Source organism: Euprymna scolopes, chromosome 39 (genome assembly GCF_053919585.1).
Source record: "Euprymna scolopes isolate OS-2025 chromosome 39, ASM5391958v1, whole genome shotgun sequence".
Taxonomy (NCBI): Eukaryota; Metazoa; Mollusca; class Cephalopoda; order Sepiida; family Sepiolidae; genus Euprymna; species Euprymna scolopes.
In genome coordinates this window covers 39,276,057-39,295,244 of record NC_136520.1, presented here as the reverse complement: position 1 = coordinate 39,295,244, position 19,188 = coordinate 39,276,057, and the positions used below count along the sequence as shown (strand labels likewise).

Below are 19,188 nucleotides of genomic sequence, written 5' to 3'. Positions count from 1 at the left end.
CAACACTGGGTACCCTTGCTAGTCCAACATAATTAATACTTTGGTGATATATTTAATGGAATACAGATGCCACATCTGGGGAGGTAATGCTCAGAGATCTTACCATAATACAGTACAAAATTGGAGGATAATCTCTTCTTTTCTCTATAGCCTTTTCCTCACAGAAGAGATATTTGTTGGAGTAGCACCTCTACAGATTCTGATGATGGACTATTGCTGATGTCATTTCCGATAAGCAGGTTCTGATTTCCTGTAACTCTAAACCCAAACTCTGAGGGAAAGAGTCGTAACATTAGTTCCCACTCAACTCACATGCTTGTCTGTATTTCTGTCTAATATATTTTTCATTTCACTGTTTCTGAGTCTTCTTTCCTTTCAACATTTACACCACCACAACATTGTTACTTCATCGTTATTTTCATAGTAAATTCTCGACTGAGCTCCAATCTCTTGTCTCCCTTTCTGTAAAGCATCTACAACAAAAAACACATCTAGCTACAACCAGTGCAAATAATTTTCCATTCTTCTGCAAGTCTAAAACTAAATATAATTTCCATGAATAAAGTTTCTTTTCAAGAACCACCTATCTGCGGAACACAGAGTTGCTTCCTAGTTGCAACTAGGATATGATCATTTTCAAGTGTAATGTTAAATCAATGTTTCCCAAAGTGGGCAGTAAGCCCCTCCCCCGGGGTGGTGCTCTGATATCCGGGGGGGGGCAGTAACACAGAAAGGGGCGGTTGCGGAGTGGTAACTAAAAACACACACATTATATATATATATATATATATATATATATATATATAAATATATGAGAGAGAGAGAGAGAGAGAGAAAAAAACAAATTTTGTGTTTAATATTGTTGTTTTCAATTAATAAAAATAAAAAAAAATTTGTTATTGTTTTTTTTTATTACATTTTCACCCCAAACAAAGAACAGTGCCACTTTGATGTAAGGGGCTACTATCAGGGACATAAAGGGCAGGGATACAATGTAAGGAGTTGAGCAGCAAGATGTCTGTTCACATTACACTTGAACTTATGCATGTCAGTACAGTTGGGGAAGCAAGAACTTGGAAGGGAATTCTAAAGTCTAGCAGTTCTGGGGTAGAAACTATTAGAGTAGATGGCTTTCTTACATCTAGGGATGTCTAGTGTGTAGGGGTGGGACCTTGCTGCTTATCAGATTTTTCAGGGGTATTTATGTTGAGGGTTGGTTGGTTGTTTTTGTTTTACGGCATATCAACCCTTTTTTCAGGTTATTTAATGCCGAATCCAGTTATTTTGAAGAAAATTTTTTTTAATAGAATATATCTTTTTTTCAAGTCAGTTTCTATTTAACCCATAGTTGGGACCCTAACAGGTACTACCACTCTGGGTCAGAGTGGACCTGGGAGCTATGCAATTAAAGGGTAGCTCCATATTCCCCAAAGCCCACAAACTGGGGCCCTCACCATCGGATATAGTTTAAGGTCATATCCAGGACCACTTTATGTTGAGAGGGTACAAGTTGCATGTGTAAATTAAGGGTAATTCTGAAGATAAAAAAAAATGGTCAATTAGATAAATAATTTTTGAAAAGCAAATTATGTGTTTAATATTATTTTCAATTTGCAAAAAAAAAAAAAAAAAAAAAAAAAAAATGTTTAATGTGATTTAAGGGTCATTGTCAAAATCAAATAAAATGTTTACAAGTCCACAAAGTCGTTCTGTACTAAATCATTGTTTTTAAACACATATTTTGTTTATAATATCGTTGTTTGCACTTCTAAAATAAGCTTACATGTGCTTACAATGTAGGGGGCGTTAGCAGTCTATTCGAGACTGCCAAAAGGGCACCAACCTGAAAAAGTTTAGGAAACCCTATGTTAAATTATTGTTGAGCTGTCTTCTTAAATCAAAATTTGCCCAATTTTATTCATGGTCTCCAATCATCTGAATGTGTTGTCTTATCATCCACTCTTATCCTCGAGTGGCGACTGGGTTTTGATAAATGGTAAATCTTTAGTATATTAAAAAAAAAAAGGGGAGGGGGAACACCCACAGATCAAAAGAAAAACATGAATAATTATAAAATTAATTTGTTCTTGTTAAAAGAGCAAAGTCTCTTTCCGAGCATTAACCATTTATGGAACACAATACCACAGAGCTGTTTCCCAGCTGACTACAACATGGTCATTTTCAAATCAAATGTTAATAAATTCTTATTGAGTTGTCCTCTCAAATGATAAAATTTTCTCCAGTTTCAATCATCTCCAATCTTCAAGGTGTTGGTCTCACTGTCCATCTAACAAACTCATTAACTCTTATCCTCAAGTGACCTTTGGGTCTTGAGAAGCAGTGATTCATCAGTATAAAATAAAATAAATAACTAGGGAAGTTTTATGTTCTTTATATGTATTCATGCATGGTGTCTACACATGCTGATCTTTATCCCCTTGTCTGATGCTGTTTCGCTTTGTTGCATTTCATGAGTGGCTATGTCGTCTAGTGGTTGTTGATTGTGGCGTCTTTTTAACTAAGACGAATAACACTTCTCATACATGAAAAACAAGATTTTTGCTGAGTTTTCTTTAAGGTTTTATTGAAGGGAATAGAATTAAGGAGAGAGAGATTAAATAACTAAAATCATTTCCTTCTTAACTTTTTTTTTTTTTTAATTTATGAAATGAGAGTCACAGATGGCCAGAGCCTCCATGTAACATTCAGTTCCGAATATTTTTATATTATTAAATGCATCCTGCTTGTGATGTTTTGTCTACATGTAACAGTCATTACATGTCAACACTCGGGACCCACACATTGTATGCAGACAGTCGTAAAGAAACAAAGACAAAGGAATTCAAGTCAATTTTTTTTTTTCAGTTGAAATAACAGACGTTTATTTACAGATACATCCAGAATAACCTGTTGTTTCTTGTTCAAAAGTCTTCTTGTATTCCAATGTGCTTAACAAGACTCTGCTGTGTTGAATATCTGGTACTCTGTCTTTGTCCGGCCATGTTTAGGACATGCCTTTCCCTGTACACTCATGGGTAACATCTATTTCTGTCCTTCTCGGGCCATGTTTTTCTTTTTTTTTATAATCTTTTTCTTCCCTTCTTCCTTGCTGTGATGTAACCTCACACACGACTCGGTCATTTGCATATGTGGGCGGTCGTACAACTGCTAGACACATATCCTTGCTCTGTTACATAGAGTTTGACTTTTATGTTGTCTACAGAGTTTGAAGTTTTGCTTGCTGCTTCAACTCACATCGCTTGTGTCTGGATACAATTCTGTTTGCAGATAGGTTATGGTGACATGCATTAAGAGTGACCTTCATCAAAATTCACACTAGTTAACTTAATCACTACTTACTGGCATGAGGTCTCTTAATGTAACAGAGGGAGTGATCTGAAGCAAGAACCATGTTTATTCTTTGGAATTAAAATAAATTGTTTGGAACACTAGTTCCATTTCTTTTCAGACATGTCTTGTACAATCCAAATGCTATAAAAACAAGCAAAATAAAACACTTTTTTTTTTTTTTTAAATAGTTACATTTTTGATATGAACAGATCTAATTAACTCCAAAAATCTCAAAAAAAAGAAAAAAAATTTTTTTTTAATCATTTAATAAAATATTTCATAACATTTTTTGGTTTTATATTTTCAAATTAACCTGATGAAAGTATTTCGAAGATATGACCAAACTCCTATTTAAAATTTGGGCAAAATCAGGCACATACACATTGACTTCAGACTTACAACAATTGTCAATAACACCAGATGTACCCTCTCCTCTCATCATGAGGAGCTGACCCCTCAGGGTTAATACCATTAAAAAAATGAAGAGAAATAAAAAAAAATTCTAAAAACCAACGGTCTTCTTTGAAAAAGGTGCATTACATCAAAAGTATAAAAAAAAAAAATTTTTTTAATCATTCAATAAAATATTTCATGACCTCTTGTTTTTCCAATATTTTAAAGTTGGAACAATTACATTGAAGGCATTGCCATGGCCGCTGCAAGAAAGGTGGGCTCTCTCTACCGTGCTAGACAACTACTAACATCCGAAAGTATCCTGTACCTTTATAAGGCCAACATTCGCCCATGTATGGAGTATTGCTGTCACATCTGGGCTGGTGCATCTGCTACTAGTCTCTCGCTCCTTGACAAGGTTCAAAAGAGAGTCACAAACCTGATAGGCCCTGAACTGGCATCTAAGCTTCAGCCTCTGTCCCATTGACGAAATGTTGCATCCCTCTGCCTTTTCTACAAGTATTTTAGTGGTGAATGCTCTGACGAACTGCAATCACTTGTGCCCCCACGACATGAGCATCCTCGACATACCCGACAGGCTGCTAAATCCCACCCCCACACTGTAGAGATCCTTAGCTATAAAAGATCTTTTTACTCCAATAGTTTCTTCCCTAGAACTGCTAGACTCTGCAATTCCATTCCAGGTCCCTGCTTCCCCAACAGTACTGACGTGCAGAAGTTCAAGTGTAACGTGAACCGACATCTTGCTGCCCAAATCCCTGCATAGTACCCCAGTAATTGTTGCCCCTGATACTATCAAAGTGGCAATTTGCCTTGTTTGGGGTGAAAATGTAATAAAAAAAAAATAAATAAAAATTTACCCCTGTAGATTTGTAATTTCAGGCTAGCAATGCAATCTTCTATATTGTTTGTGACTGTAGCTTCTTGCAGAGTATGAAATGTTGGTTGTAATATTAGCACAAGCCAATGAAAAAATTAAATGTAAAAGTTTTAAACAGTTTGCTTCACCATCTTGAACCTTGTCATTTTCACAATGTTCCAACCACTGTTACCATTCGCTCTTTCTTCGATTTCATTTGCCATAGTTGCTTATCTTCTGAAAATTTTGAACTCAGCTTTTTATTAAGTCCATTAAAGTTGACAGATCTCATTTTAGGCTCCTTCAACTTTAAATATCTTGTATATTGTTTTTCTAAATTTCTGGAATTGAACTCAGAATTTCTCGATAGAATTCACCCTAGAATATTTCTTAACCAATGCTATATCCGCTTGGCAGTGTATTGCATCAGAAGTGAGGTACTTTGAAGAGTGATAGAATGATTCAACCATTTTTAATAGCAATGTTAGTAACGGACTGAATATAAGTCTTCCATTTTAGATCTGGAATGTAAGCCAGTCCTAAGAGATTATCAAGGGACTGGCCTTTCTCAAAGTGAGAGCCATTCATTTCAACAAGGATCTGAGCATTAGTGGCGCAAGGAGAGAAACTTTCTTTGAGAGGTATTAAAGCTAACAAATCACTTCTCATCCATTTCACCGCATCCTACAAATCCAAAGTCAGTCTTAAGAAAACAAGAAACTAGATTTTATCAAGGTGAGAGCTCTTCAATTCAACACGGATTTGAGTGTTGCTGACACAAGGAGAGAAACTTGGTTTTAGAAATGTCAAAGGTAACAAATCATTTGTTATGAACTGCACCATATGCTCTAGATCAGAAGTCAGTCCTAAGAGATTATCAAAACAAGGACCTGGACTTCCTCAAAGTGAGAGCCCTTCATTTCGACAAGGATCTGAGCGTTTTTGGCGCAAGGAGAGAAACTTGGTTTTAGTCGTGTCAAAGGTAACAAGTCATTTGTCATGCATTGCACCATACGCCCTAGATCGGTGGGGGGGGGGAGACAATCTGCAAAAACTTAATCACCAATAATTCTGCATAAAAATCGTTATCTCTATATAAATAAAATGAACTCATTTTTTCCCGTCGGATTTTGACCTTAATAGGATTAAAAATCAAGATATTTCATGCAAATATAATATGCACAAACGGCAGAACAATATCTGAGGTGTGTTATAGACTTATTATTTCTCAAATTACTCGATAATCTTAGATTTCTATACTTTTCTGCTGAGAAGTCACGGCCAAAATCGGTTAAGATCAATGGAAGTGGTAAAATATTTTCTCTCTAATAAATTCCTCCTCCCCCTGCCACCACTTAACACCGTTTGGGGATCGTTCACAAGGAACAGTTGAGAAGAGAACACCGGTTTGGCTTCATAGTTCTTTCATGTGAAGTTATTTAAAATCACTAAACTAAGCTGCAGTGCTCTGTGGCCTAGTGGTTAGCGTGCTGGACAATTCACATTATATTTTCACGTTCGCGTCGACCTACCGTAGTCGTTTTTTTTTTTTTTGTTTCCTAAACAACTGGAATGGACTTTTCTTGGTGGCCGAACTGTTAACGTTGCAGATGTTTTTGTTTTTTTTTGTTTTTTTTCACACTTTATTTTCCTACTTTTACTCATGACTCCGGGTTTGATCCTTCCTACTTACCTACCATAACATTTTTTAAAACTCCCCCCCCCCCGTCCCGGAAACAAACACTCGGGCAACGCCGGGTACCCCCGCTAGTTCTAAATACATTGCTCTTTGCTTATTTCCTTTTTACCTATCTACTATATCTTTGTTGTATCTACACCTACACACAAACAAACATATATAAAGAATCCAGTCATTACATTTTATAGAGCAGGGGTGTGTGCGTTGTACATGTCGATCAAATGAATAAAAAGCAAGAGGCATAATAAGCTTAACAAATAAAATAACAAATAAAATAACAAATAAAATAACAAATAAAATAAAAAGAGTTTAACATTTGTTAATAATAATGAAGTGATTTTTTTTTTTATATGAAATGATTGCGTATTAAGATGAGCCATACATACTGTCGTCATGCAATTTTGTGCCAGAGTTAACTTTGTTGCCAATGAGAGACTCCATGGAGCCAGCACGTACAAGACCAGGTTTTCCAGCTGAAATATGGCAGTAGTAAAGAAAATAGTGCATGCACATCTGATGACTAGAGAAGAAAGCTTCTGAAGTGATTGCAAAGAAGACAACTTGCAGTGGACAACATGCAACACAAAGGGGAGAAAAAAATAATTAAAAATAAAAATAAAAACAATACTATTATATTTTGAAATTTTTGCAATTCGGATTGATAATTTCTATTATTCAGATTATTCACACTACTGTTCACATAGCATTTTGTTCGATGTAACCTTTGACTTTTTTTCAAGTGCATCGGCTTGTAATTTACAACTTTAAAATCAACAGCAGATAGCTTGTTGTCCATTCCGTTAGCCATTATCTTCAGGTGCATCTTTTCAAACTGAACCCTTTATTTAATCCATGGGAGTAGATTTCTCTTGTTCTGTCAGCCATAACCAGGTATGAGGTTGGTGCAAAAATAATGTCGTCTATTGATGTTCAACTATATAACTATACAAACGGCATTATTTTTGCACCAACCTCATACCTGGTTATGGCTGACAGAACAAGAGAAATCTACTCCCATGGATTAAACAAAGGGTTCAATTTGAAATTCCAAATAGATTTCTGAGTTTGAAAAGATGCACCTGAAGATAATGGCTAACAGAATGAAGAACAAACTATCCCCTGCTGATTTTAAAGTTGTAAATTACAAGCCAATGAATAATAGAATAGAATAAGCCTTTTTAGCCCATTAAAAAGCAGGCAAAAGTTATATCCTGTTGACTTAGAATGAGTGCTTTAGATTTGTGGACAGTTTTGTATTAAATACTAACTCCTAACTGTGCATTGGATGGATACCACAATACTTAGTTCACTGCACCTTATAACAAAGTATCATACAAAATTTCCGGCAGATTAGCCCAGTATTTTCTGAGAAAACTTCAAGAATATGGTATTGTGATTACTAATCTAACTTTGCACCGAATGGATACAATAATACTTTGGTCGAATCTATTTCAAACTTGGGAACCTTTCAGTCAAAAGTTGTGAATTTTCATGGCTGACAGAATAAGACCAATAGATTAAATAATGGATCAAATTAAAGAAGGTTTCAAAAAGATGAACGTAAAGAAAGTTGGAAGTTAGAGCAGTCATAGTAAAGCTTATGAATGTAACAGAATGCGATTAGTCATCCAAATGACCTCACAAATACAAATCAAGTTTTCTTTTCATTTTTTTAATTTTTACTTTCATTCAATTTCTGGTTAAATTTAACTATCAAATTCTAAGATGTTACAATAAGATCAGAAGACACCCCTCTCCCACATCCATCACTCAATCTGAAAATATTTTGTTTATTTCTAATTGTATAATTGCATTTTTAAATAGTGTGTTGACAAAAAAAGCATTCAATGAATTATTTTCATATCATTTTTCAGTCAAGGAAAAAAAAAAAAAAGAAGACCTCTTCCCCCACCTCCGGATTCCATTTCCAGGAACTTGTTTATTAACTTTCCTTCTTGTAATGTGAACAAACCCCGGTTTTATTCAAACAGATAGCTGTACCTACCCGGCATTGCCTGGTAGTGTTTTAACTTGCATTTATATTTTTTTAATATACCATAATTCCAACATAATTTTTTGGTTTAATAAGGAAGTTCATCTATATAGACAAAAAACAAAATGACATCGCTTTCCTGCCACTAAAAGAAAGAACAGACCAGAATCAAATATTGATTCTGTCAGAAAGAAAGCCATGAACAACAAAAATCAAGAGAGACTAACTTTACTTTATATATTAGATTATTAGATAAATAAATTTGAAATGTGTGCAATTTGTACACTTTTAATGTAAGTTAAAAAAAAAAGAAGATATACTTATGAGTGAGAGGTAAGGACACTGATAACATTTTTGGAATGCAAATGTATGTGAAGGATGGGGTAAATTTGGTTTGATATTTTGCTGGGATAACGAGCTGTGCAACTGAAGGAGGGTTACTGTACGAAGACAAGTGGACGATAATAGAAGAAGATTCCTTCAGTGCAGTGTTAGATGGCATCGTTACTCACTTTTGTTTTGAAAATTATTGAATTTAGTATTAGAGCTTGACAGATAATGGTGGCACATTTGTGGTGAGACTCTAGCCATCTGACGACAAATGCGAAAACGGTGGGCACTGTATACAACTGAAAAGTAAAGGCTTGGGATATAAATATATATATATATAAAAAAAAACAAATCTATATATACCCTGGTAGAATACAAAATTTATGACAATTTGTAATTATTTCATAAATTTTGAAATCTACTAAGTTATAATATACAAGCCCTGCTAGACTTTAAATTTTATCCATTGAGCTAAATTACACCTGCAGTATTAATATCCTGGAGATCTGAGATATATATATATATCTCAAACAACCAGTGTTATTTGTCTCCTTGTAATATAAAATTAAAATTATTACAATAGACTTTCCTTTATATATATATATATATATATATATATAACTACTTAATTTACTCACATAAAATTAATATACGAAAGTATAGATTTATGCGTAAACTTTAAGTATTTACTTCAAAAGTGCTCAATACGTAGGTAAAGCTAGTTAGTAAGTTATAAAATGTATATGCCGATTCTTAATCGCCATATACATTTCATAACTTACTATATATATATATATATATATATATGTGTGTGTGTGTGTGTGTGAAAATTTTCAAAATGTTCTGAACTTGTTTTAAAAGAATTTACTATCACGAGAATGTATGTTTTAAAATGGGCAGAAACAATTGTATGAGTTAAAATGTTTTTTAAACATATTGGAACATTTACTAAATTATTATATTTTGAATTCTCGTAATATACACACTGTTGAACTATTAACCCAACTTTATATATTAATATGTATAAATAATACATTATTTTTGAAAAATTGATCTTTCAAAAAATCATCTTATTTTGTGTGATAAAAAAAAATCTTGAACACGTCACAGAATAGAAGGGGAAAAGATATGAATGGCATGGATTCAACTTTTGAAAAGACATTCAATAAAAAGCATAAAATGCAATGCAGAAAAACAAAACAAATTAAAAAAAACAAACAAACATGAAAATCTACCTACAATTTCTATGTTAATTCACACGTCTACAATAGAAACATTTGCACCTTCCTGTTCCCAACAAACATGCTAATCCACAAACATCTACAACAAAATGCTTCTTTTCAGAAATGTATATATTCCACAACCTGTTACTTAGAATTATATAAATGTGTGAGATTATTTATATATATATATATATATATATATATATATATATATATATATATATATATATATGTATATATATATATATATATTCGTTGTAGTTCCATTCTGTTTATCTGTCCATGAACACCTCATAAGATTTTATATGGCAACCTTTTGTCTTGCGGGACAGTGACATTCGGCACGTAGTATGCTGCACTACATCAACTGCTGTGGCTGTATAGCCTAATTTTAGATTTGCATCTTCATTGGCAGTTGCTGCAAGCATAATTAGCGATAGGGATGGTGGTAGTGGAGTGGATAATATTCTCTCTCGTCTTCTATTCCCATTGTTTTTCTCTCTTCTTTTCTATTAATTTGATGCCGTTCTTGACCTTTATTCACCAGGTTGTGCGAGCGGACATCTCCGACTCGAGAACTTGTAGTTGAATGCCACAAGTTTTCAGATCTCTGTTGCAGGTGTCCTTGTAGTGCAGAGTTGGTTGGCTGCGCTCCAGAGACGAGCTTGCCATATAGGATGTTCTTTGGGGTGCGACCGTCTTCCATCCTGCACACATGACTGAGCCAGAGATTTTAGAGACTGACATAATCATAGATATTCTGGAGCTCCATTACCCAAAATATTTAGATTAGTATATTTTATTTTGATCAAAGAGGTTGGAAAATTATCGTGGGAATCAGAGATTAAATTTTCAGTCCTCATAACAATGCAATCTGATCCATTTGAGCGGAATAAAAAAATAGGAGGCATTACTTTTGGAACACCCCTTGTATTTCTAATATAAATCATTTCAAGAATAAGCTGGATGAACGTAAATGTGAGGGCAAAAGGATTAAGTTATGGAAACACTATTAGCGTTCATCTAATGAAATGTTTAGAATTCGAGCAGTACATTTATATTATTTATTCTGTGAGATTTTTTTGTTTTTAAGTTTATGCGAGATTATTGATCGAGACACGAAATAATCAAAACGCCATAAATAGTCATTTTGAATTTTTTTTTTTTTTTAAGTTTATGCGAGATTATTGATCGAGACACGAAATAATCAAAACGCCATAAATAGTCATTTTGAATTGTTTTTTTTTTTGCATTGGAATAATTAATATTTACTCTTGAGCAATGCTGTATAAGTATAGCTAGTATTATATATGTATTTGAATATTTCATTTGTAAAAAATGAAAATGATGCATATGAGCTGAACATTTTGTGCAATTAGTATTTTATTTGATATTTAGCCAATCAATTTTAGTTGCAAGTTAAAAATGTAAGCTAATATGTAAAAATGCAATTAATTTTATAAATAGGCTTATGCTTACTGTATTAAGGATAGAAAAATGAGAATTTGAAAAAAAGATTTTAAGAAACTAATAAATTCTTATTTTACCACAGGAGTTGGTGGGGGAGGTATAAAAAAAATACTGTTTTTCTTTGATTTAGAAGCACAAATGAACAATAATACTGCAAGCTTTAAACGGAGTTAAAAATTACTTTCTAATCGGCTGTTCAAATTCTGAAAAATGAATGAAGTCTTACAATAGTGAACACAAGTCAACCACTTTGGAATCTTGTTATTTACAAATAAATTTGGATGATAACTTTCAAAAACTAAATCTAGAAAACAAATTTTTTTTTTTACTTTCTAATAGAGAAATATATTTCTTGTGAGAAGTCATTTAATCAAGTTACAAATAGTTTAGAAAAAAGCAAATTTACAAACATATTTAGGGGTCTATTTGATGAAATATTTAAGAATTTGGTCTGAATGTTACTATTATATATATATATATATTTCTGTGGAAATATACTTTGTTTCCTTATAATATATACTAATCCTTATTTAAGAAGCTTAATGTAATTACAGAGTAATATAATGAATGAATGACCAAAACTATATTCCAAAGTTCATGATGTTGACCATCTTACAATTTATTCCTTTAATTCAGTTGACATTTACAATCCTTGACAGTATCTGTTTCGTAGCACAAAATCAATCACTTAATTATTATATCAATTAGTAAATCTATTTTACCCTTAATCCATCAGAAGAAATAGCAACAATCAATCCATCAAAAAGAAATAAAGTGCGCTTTGACATAATTAAAATCCTAAAATTGGAAGAGAAGCTGTAAATACCTTATGTTTCCATTATGCCATTTTGAATTTAGAAATCATAATAGAAATAGAAAAATAAATTTGTGTAAATTATGTAGTGGCTAGTGACTTAACGAAACTATTAGATTTTGATCTCAGTTAAAACACTTGCATGTCTAGCCAAATTAAAGAGCTGTGATACAGTGAAACAGTATTCATGAATGACTAATTTATGTATAATAAAACATATTTAAAAAAAAAAAATGTGTTTATATATTTTTGTATTTAATTTCTAAGTTGTATTTCTATATGTCAATATGTGAATACAGAACGTTTCTTTTAGACAATTTTTTTAATGTTGCCTGTGATTTGTAAGGTTTTATTTTCATTAAATATTGAATATATGCACAGAGGCATAATTAAAATCAAAATACAATCTAAAAAAAAGAAAAAGAAAAAAAGATGGCTGACCTAAGTAGCATTTTACTTTATTATTTAATTTTTTTTTTCAGACATTAAACAGCCGATTACAGAATAATGTATGGCTTGAATTAATTTATAACACTGTATACAGGCAGAAACTGCACTGAATAGTTTACATCTTCAATGACAACAGCATATGAAACTGCAATCTATTTCCAACCATACTGTCAAGTTTTATAACTAAATTAAAGGCATCATACATATTTCAATGGGAAAACATTCTTGCTAATTCTTTACATGATAGAGACTTTCAGCATAAAAATTTGGTTCTTGTTCAGTATTCCACCTATATTGAAAAAAAAACACACCCAAATATCACATTCCAAAAATTACATGTGTTAAGTATTTTTATTTTTATAAAGAAAATCATTTTTAAGCGATCAATAGAAATTACAATATAAATCTCATAAGTTGAAATTGAGTTATCTCCCTCCATTTTATTTTTAGATTGTTTTCAAAATGGCGGGCAAGATGGTCACTTTTCTATTACATATAAAATCTCATTTTCTTATTTAAAAAATAAAACCATATGTTCAATATACTTGATTTTTGGAAAATGATATCTTTGTTTCATCATAAGTATGTACACCGTAGAGATTATTTTTTTGTTATTTTTTTAAATATAGGAGAAATTCTGGACAAAACCAAAATTTTCAACAGAATGTTAAGAGTTAAAATGTAAAGGAAAAAAAAAAAAAAAAAAATTAATTATGCTTTTCTGCTTCTAAATTAAAAGACAAAAACAAATATTCATACACACTCCTGTGATAAAAAAAAAAAAAAAAAAAGAATCAAGAAATATACTGAATCAATCTCAGAAATGGAATGAAAAAAATTACATGATCAAAGAATCAAAATTATTTTTCATTTTAGCATGCATGGTAACAGGAAGACGTATACAAATACATGCGAATATGATCCGCCAAACAAAATGGCTGCCGTAATACCTGTAGCATAGCGGAAGGAAGCCACTCTACGACAGAAAAACTCATCTGAAAGAAGGATACACAACAACGATCGTACGATTAACCGTTACAAAAACCAATGTGTACGATTTCACAAAAGACAATTTTCGTTTGTCATATGAAAGAGGCATGTTCGAAAAATTCATGAATTCATTGAGCACAAATGAACCATAATACTTGATTTTGGATTCTAAAATTTAATAAAAGCCACAATTTCTGTAATAAAGTTAAATAGCTTTCAAATTTCAAATGCTCGCTATATAGTAAACAAGTTAGAATTTTCTAATCTATTTATCTCTGCTTCTTTTGTTCCAGCTTGTATTACTTGTTGGTCTAGTGGTCTCCATCAATTCACCATTTTGATACCTCATTCTAAAACAACTTGCTATTTCAGTAACTTCTTACCAATAACTGCAAACTTGTAAAGCTCTCTTTCCTGCTGACCATTTTTCTCGTATTCTTACTTATAAGCTTGGTCTTTTTTAGTCCAAGTTCAGTCAGCATCTCCTGTATTTGCAATAATTATCTTCCATTTTTGTTAGCTACTTATATCAAGTGTCTTCATGTTTTGTCTGAAGCGATTTCCATAAAAAATGACAAAGAGAAATGGCACAGTTTCTTCAGAATTGTCAGATTTATTCCCGGCCTCCTTTGTTCCAGCTCGTTTGACCCAGTATAGTTGGTCGCCATCAATTTGCTGTTTTGATATCTCATTGTAATACAGCTTCCTAATTCATTAGCTTATTTCAAATAACTGCAGGCTTGTGGAACTCTCTTCCTGTTAACCCCCCCCTCTTTAATCTTGGTCTTTTCAAGGCTAAAGTCAATAGATATCTCCTGACCTTGCATTAATCATCTTTTGTTCTTGTTACCTTCTTACATTAAGCAGCTTTACACTATGTCTAGAGCTATTTCCATAGTCCATTATTTAAATCTTATATTAAAAAATACAGAAAGGAACGTAATTTATTAATTGTATAAGCGTACAAAATTGGAAAGTAATTACTGGCAAGTTGAAAGCATTTTTTTTTTATTTGAATTAAAATTTAAGGGCAAATGTCAAGTATTATGGTTAATTTGTGTTTCTAAATCAAAAAAAAAATATGACTTTATGAACACACTTTGCTATATTAAATAAACGAATTTATGTATGTAAAAAAATATATATACAGTTCGTATTTAAAATTCGACTTAACAAAAAAACCCCAAAAAACTGACAAATCTTTATGGTGTATGTACCTATCATAAAATGATGTCATATCCCAAAAATCATGTAAATTGATCAAATATTTTTTTTTTTTCGTAACTAAGAAAATCAAATTTTATAATAGGCGAGATGGGAGCTGCTATGTTTTAGAATGTGTTAAAATTCAAGGGCGACAACTCATTTGACAACCAAAATTTTCTTGATATTCAAAATAATAATCTATAATATAAAAGCAAAAATGTGTGTGTGCGCATTTTTTTTTGTATGTCCGGCAAAGGCTTTTTTTAAGGCGGGGTGGTCACTGTCTCTTACAACTTTTTATATGCTCCCTAGGTTATAATATGTCTGATTTACGCAAGGAGGTTGTCTTATTTGAGCGACTTTTATTTTATAAAATTCCCCCTAATCTGCCTTCTTGCGTGTTTGTTTGTGTTTTCGTTTAACAAAGCGAAACTAATGAAAAGCGAATGCAGTTTTCTGGCTTTGTGCCGGGGGACGTCCAGAAAGCAATTAGCTTTGATCACTGTGTGGAAAACCCCCTCATATCAGACAATTGCTATTCATTTGGACACTTGGGAGCTCGTAACGACCTCATGGTGAAGAAAATAAAACTTCCATTTTTATTTCTTCGCCGACTCTTGACCTAATTATCACTCAGTCAACAGCTTTGACATTGCTAAATTTAAACACTTTTCACTTTCTTTGTCGTCATAGCACAGCGGTAAGATCCTACATTTTCTGCCTTCACGTCACGGGTTCAAACTGCCTGCATACTAACACTTTTTCCATTCTTTTACACCCGCAAACACCCCGGGCAACGCTGGGCACCCCCACTAGTCTATATATATAAAGGGGAAAATATATGTGTGTGTGTGTGTGTGTGTGTGTTGGTATGTCTTGCAAAAACTTTCAACACACGTGACGGATCCTCATAAGATTGTTATTGGTTTTAAGCTCGATCCTTCAGACGACAAATATGGAAAAATTGGCCAAAAGCATTCATTCCTTCACCCTTAACTGGGTAGTTTTGTACAAGGAGGGGATCGCTTTTTTCGTTGACATTTTAGCAAGTCATTGTCACTGTTGGATTGACTATGCTTAATTTCAACGCTCTCGACTTCCGGTTGCATGATAAAGGCATCGGGTAAGACGTTACTTTTTTTTTTTTTCCCTTGCTCCTTCACGTTACGGGTTTGAGCCTATCTGCCCACTACAACTTTTTTTTTTAACACCTCTCTCCACCCAAACTGCCTACTGTTGTTCTGATTCCACCCCCTACTACCACTTTTTTATTCCCCCCCCTCCTCCTGGGGTTCCTTACTACACCTCCACACACCCGAGCAACGCCGGGTACCTCCGCTACTCATTAATAATGACTGCTAAAAATTATTATTTGCTAAAAATCGTAAATTTTGATTTTCTCAATATAAAAAAAAAACACAAACTAAATAATCAATCTATGTGATTTTTATGTGGCAAGTATGCACATCATAAAGATTTTTCTGTGTGTTAAGTTGAATTCTAAATAAGAACTAAATGTACTCACACTTCAAATGAGGATAAAAGCTTTATTCATGAGCATAGATGGAAACAGAATAACTCTGAATACAGAAGACAAATTGTAATTGATGTTCAAACTGATGACCATTATTGTCCAGACATTGCTGACAACATTCACAAAGGGACTTACAAATAAATACAGGTTTGCATTTCTTTTAGACCCCATGTATTTACAGAGAACTTATGAGATACATTTTATTATTTTGTATTAAAAAAAAAATTGGCGCTTCTACAGAATTCGGATAAGATTTTCGGAAATCATAAAACTGAATTTCACATGAAAACAATGGTACCTACGTATTCCTCGTATTTTTAAGATGATTATATCCAAAAATTACGAAAATTGATAAGGCAGAAAATTTTTTATAAAAGAAAATAAAAAATAGAAGTTGCCGAAAACAATCGTAAAACACAGGAGAGTTCAACAGGGAGGTAATTTTCCATTCAAATTAAACAAAGATGGCGGCAATTTTTCACCTGCTAACACGATTAAAGTTTGTTTTTTTTAACAATTCAGTAATATTCAGGTAATTTCGACTGCATAATTTGGAAACTACCATTGTAACTTAATAGAATTGACACAAAAAAATAATTAGTTGAAACCATTGTTTTTATTTTATCTGAAAACTCTATTTTTTGACTACAAAATCTCGTCCCAATAATGTAGAAGCACCAAAAACTTTAATGTATTCATGCCATGGAAATCATATGAAATATTTAAGGTTTGATATTAGGGCTGAACATTATTGTTTATTTGTAAATATATTGAAATGAATCAATCGATCTTTTCTTGCATGTGATAACATTTTGCTTAAACAACTTGTAAAGTGAAAATGAAAATGTCATAAATACCTTGGTGTTCTCTGTTGCTTTTGGCTAAGTGATAGAAATCACTGCTCCGTGCATCTTGGTGTCCTCTCCTTTTCTCAGACATACTCTGACGTCCAAATCCTTCACGCTGGAATGCTAAAGTAGGATCAAAATCTGGACTTCTAAATATGAAAAAAAAAAACAAACAAAAAAAATCTTTTTAATATTGTATAAAAAAATAAAAAGAGGGTAAAAAAATACAGATATTCCCAAAAAAATAAAATAAATAAAAATAACAGGAATCTGGCATTTAGCAACCTGAACAGTGAAAGTGTGGGTGGTTGGTTGATTGTATTTGTTTTGCAGCATATCAATCCTTTTCGGTTATTTAATACCGAATTCTATTTTTTTTTTTTCTCAAAATGAGTAAGATATTTTTACCCATTTGTTGAAGCTTTTTTTTTTTTTTTTTTTTTTAACTTATTTGTTAGATAATGTCAGATTTTTATTTTTAAAACAGAGTCAAGTTAGATTGCATTAGAGTTATATTTTCTTGTTTAGGTTTAATTTTTTTTTTTCAAAGTATTGTGTTATGTTTCAAAATACTGTGTTAGGATTTATCTTTTCAAATAGTTCTTTTATATTGTTAACATTGTAAAAATTGTGATGGATATGTGTAAGGTCATCACAATCTAGAAGTGCTTTACTGTAAAGTGTTCTTGGCACACCATGCATTCTGGATGATCATTTGTCAAAAAGAAGAGTAGGGTTATGTGTGCGTGTGTTCTATACGAATACAGGACAAAACTATTTCCTATCCGCGTGACTTTCTGGATTCTGGTAAGTATAAAAGTGATATTTTGTTGCTTGTCAGGTTAGTCAGGAATATTTATGCAAGCGATCTCAGTTCATTAGAGTACATTCCATTAACGCCCAAATCTTTTTTTTAGTTAATTTGTTTGGTAATTATGTTTATTTTTGCTTCAAAATATTAGATGAAATTGTTATAAAATGAATTCTACCTATGTTTAATATACACGTAGATACTTAGTGCTAATTAAAAATATTTCTGGAAAAAAAAAAAACTTCAGTAAATATTAAACATTTTATGTGTGGTTCTTAAAAAAGGACCATGCGCATTAATAGATTAAAGTACTTGTAAAATAGGCATGGGGATTCAACATTGCGGTGATGGGACAGAGGTTGGAACTTGACTGATAGTGCGAGACCTATTAGATTTCAGTTTCTTTCTTTAAACCCTGTCGAAGAGAGTGAGACTAGTGGTAGATGCACCTTCACAGAATTGGCAACAATACTCCATGCATGAGCGAATGGTGGCTTTGTAAAGATACAGTATACTCTCTGGTGTGAGTAATTTATTTGTAGAGTCAGACAATATCAATAATTTCATATTTTCATGGAGATAAATTGGAATCTGTCACTTTCTTTTTGATATTCAGTCTATCCATAACAAATTTCATCGTTTTTTAATAATAAAATTCTTTAAAAACATCTAAAACAGTTGATGGGTAGATAATCACAGCCTTATCTCTTTTTTAACATGACTACATCCCTGGCCGAAAAAACACTTTTGATGAACTATAATGCATCTGATCAGTGTATACAATGGTTTCATTATTATTATTGTATCTACCCAGCACTGCTTAAAAGCATTTTAACCGTTTTTGCTAACTCCTTCCTGCCACTTTTGTCATTTTTCTTAAATAATTCCTTGTAAGAAAATATTAACACTTTTCAGAACTAAAATATATATAACTAAAAAAAAATATATATATAACTTAAAAATATATATATATATATATATATATAACTAAAAAAATGTATGTATATATATATAAAAAAAATATATATACATATAACTCAAAAATATATATCACTAAAAAAAACATATATATATATATATATAACTAAAAAAAATGTATATATATATATATATAACTAAAATATATATACATACATATAACTCCAAAATATATATACATATAACTCAAAAAAAAGAAAAAAAAAAAAAATATATAT

General features: G+C 32.1%; 1 protein-coding gene across 9 annotated transcripts in view; it reads right to left on the bottom strand.

Moving 5' to 3' along the window:
- Positions 1-19,188, bottom strand: part of LOC145263764 (partitioning defective 3 homolog) — a 522,695-nt gene that overhangs the window by 21,401 nt on the left and 482,106 nt on the right. For 5 of the 9 annotated variants that reach the window (XM_080120803.1, XM_080120805.1, XM_080120801.1 and 2 more), the window contains 2 exons: positions 17,191-17,330; positions 13,554-13,598 (listed from right to left, as the gene is read on the bottom strand). In XM_080120803.1, coding sequence (XP_079976929.1) covers positions 13,554-13,598; positions 17,191-17,330 — 185 coding nt within the window. Of the gene's footprint in view, positions 1-6,709; positions 6,797-8,828; positions 8,946-13,553; positions 13,599-17,190; positions 17,331-19,188 lie in introns of all 9 variants that reach the window. The other 4 variants (XM_080120802.1, XM_080120800.1, XM_080120804.1 and 1 more) reach the window with 2 other exon arrangements.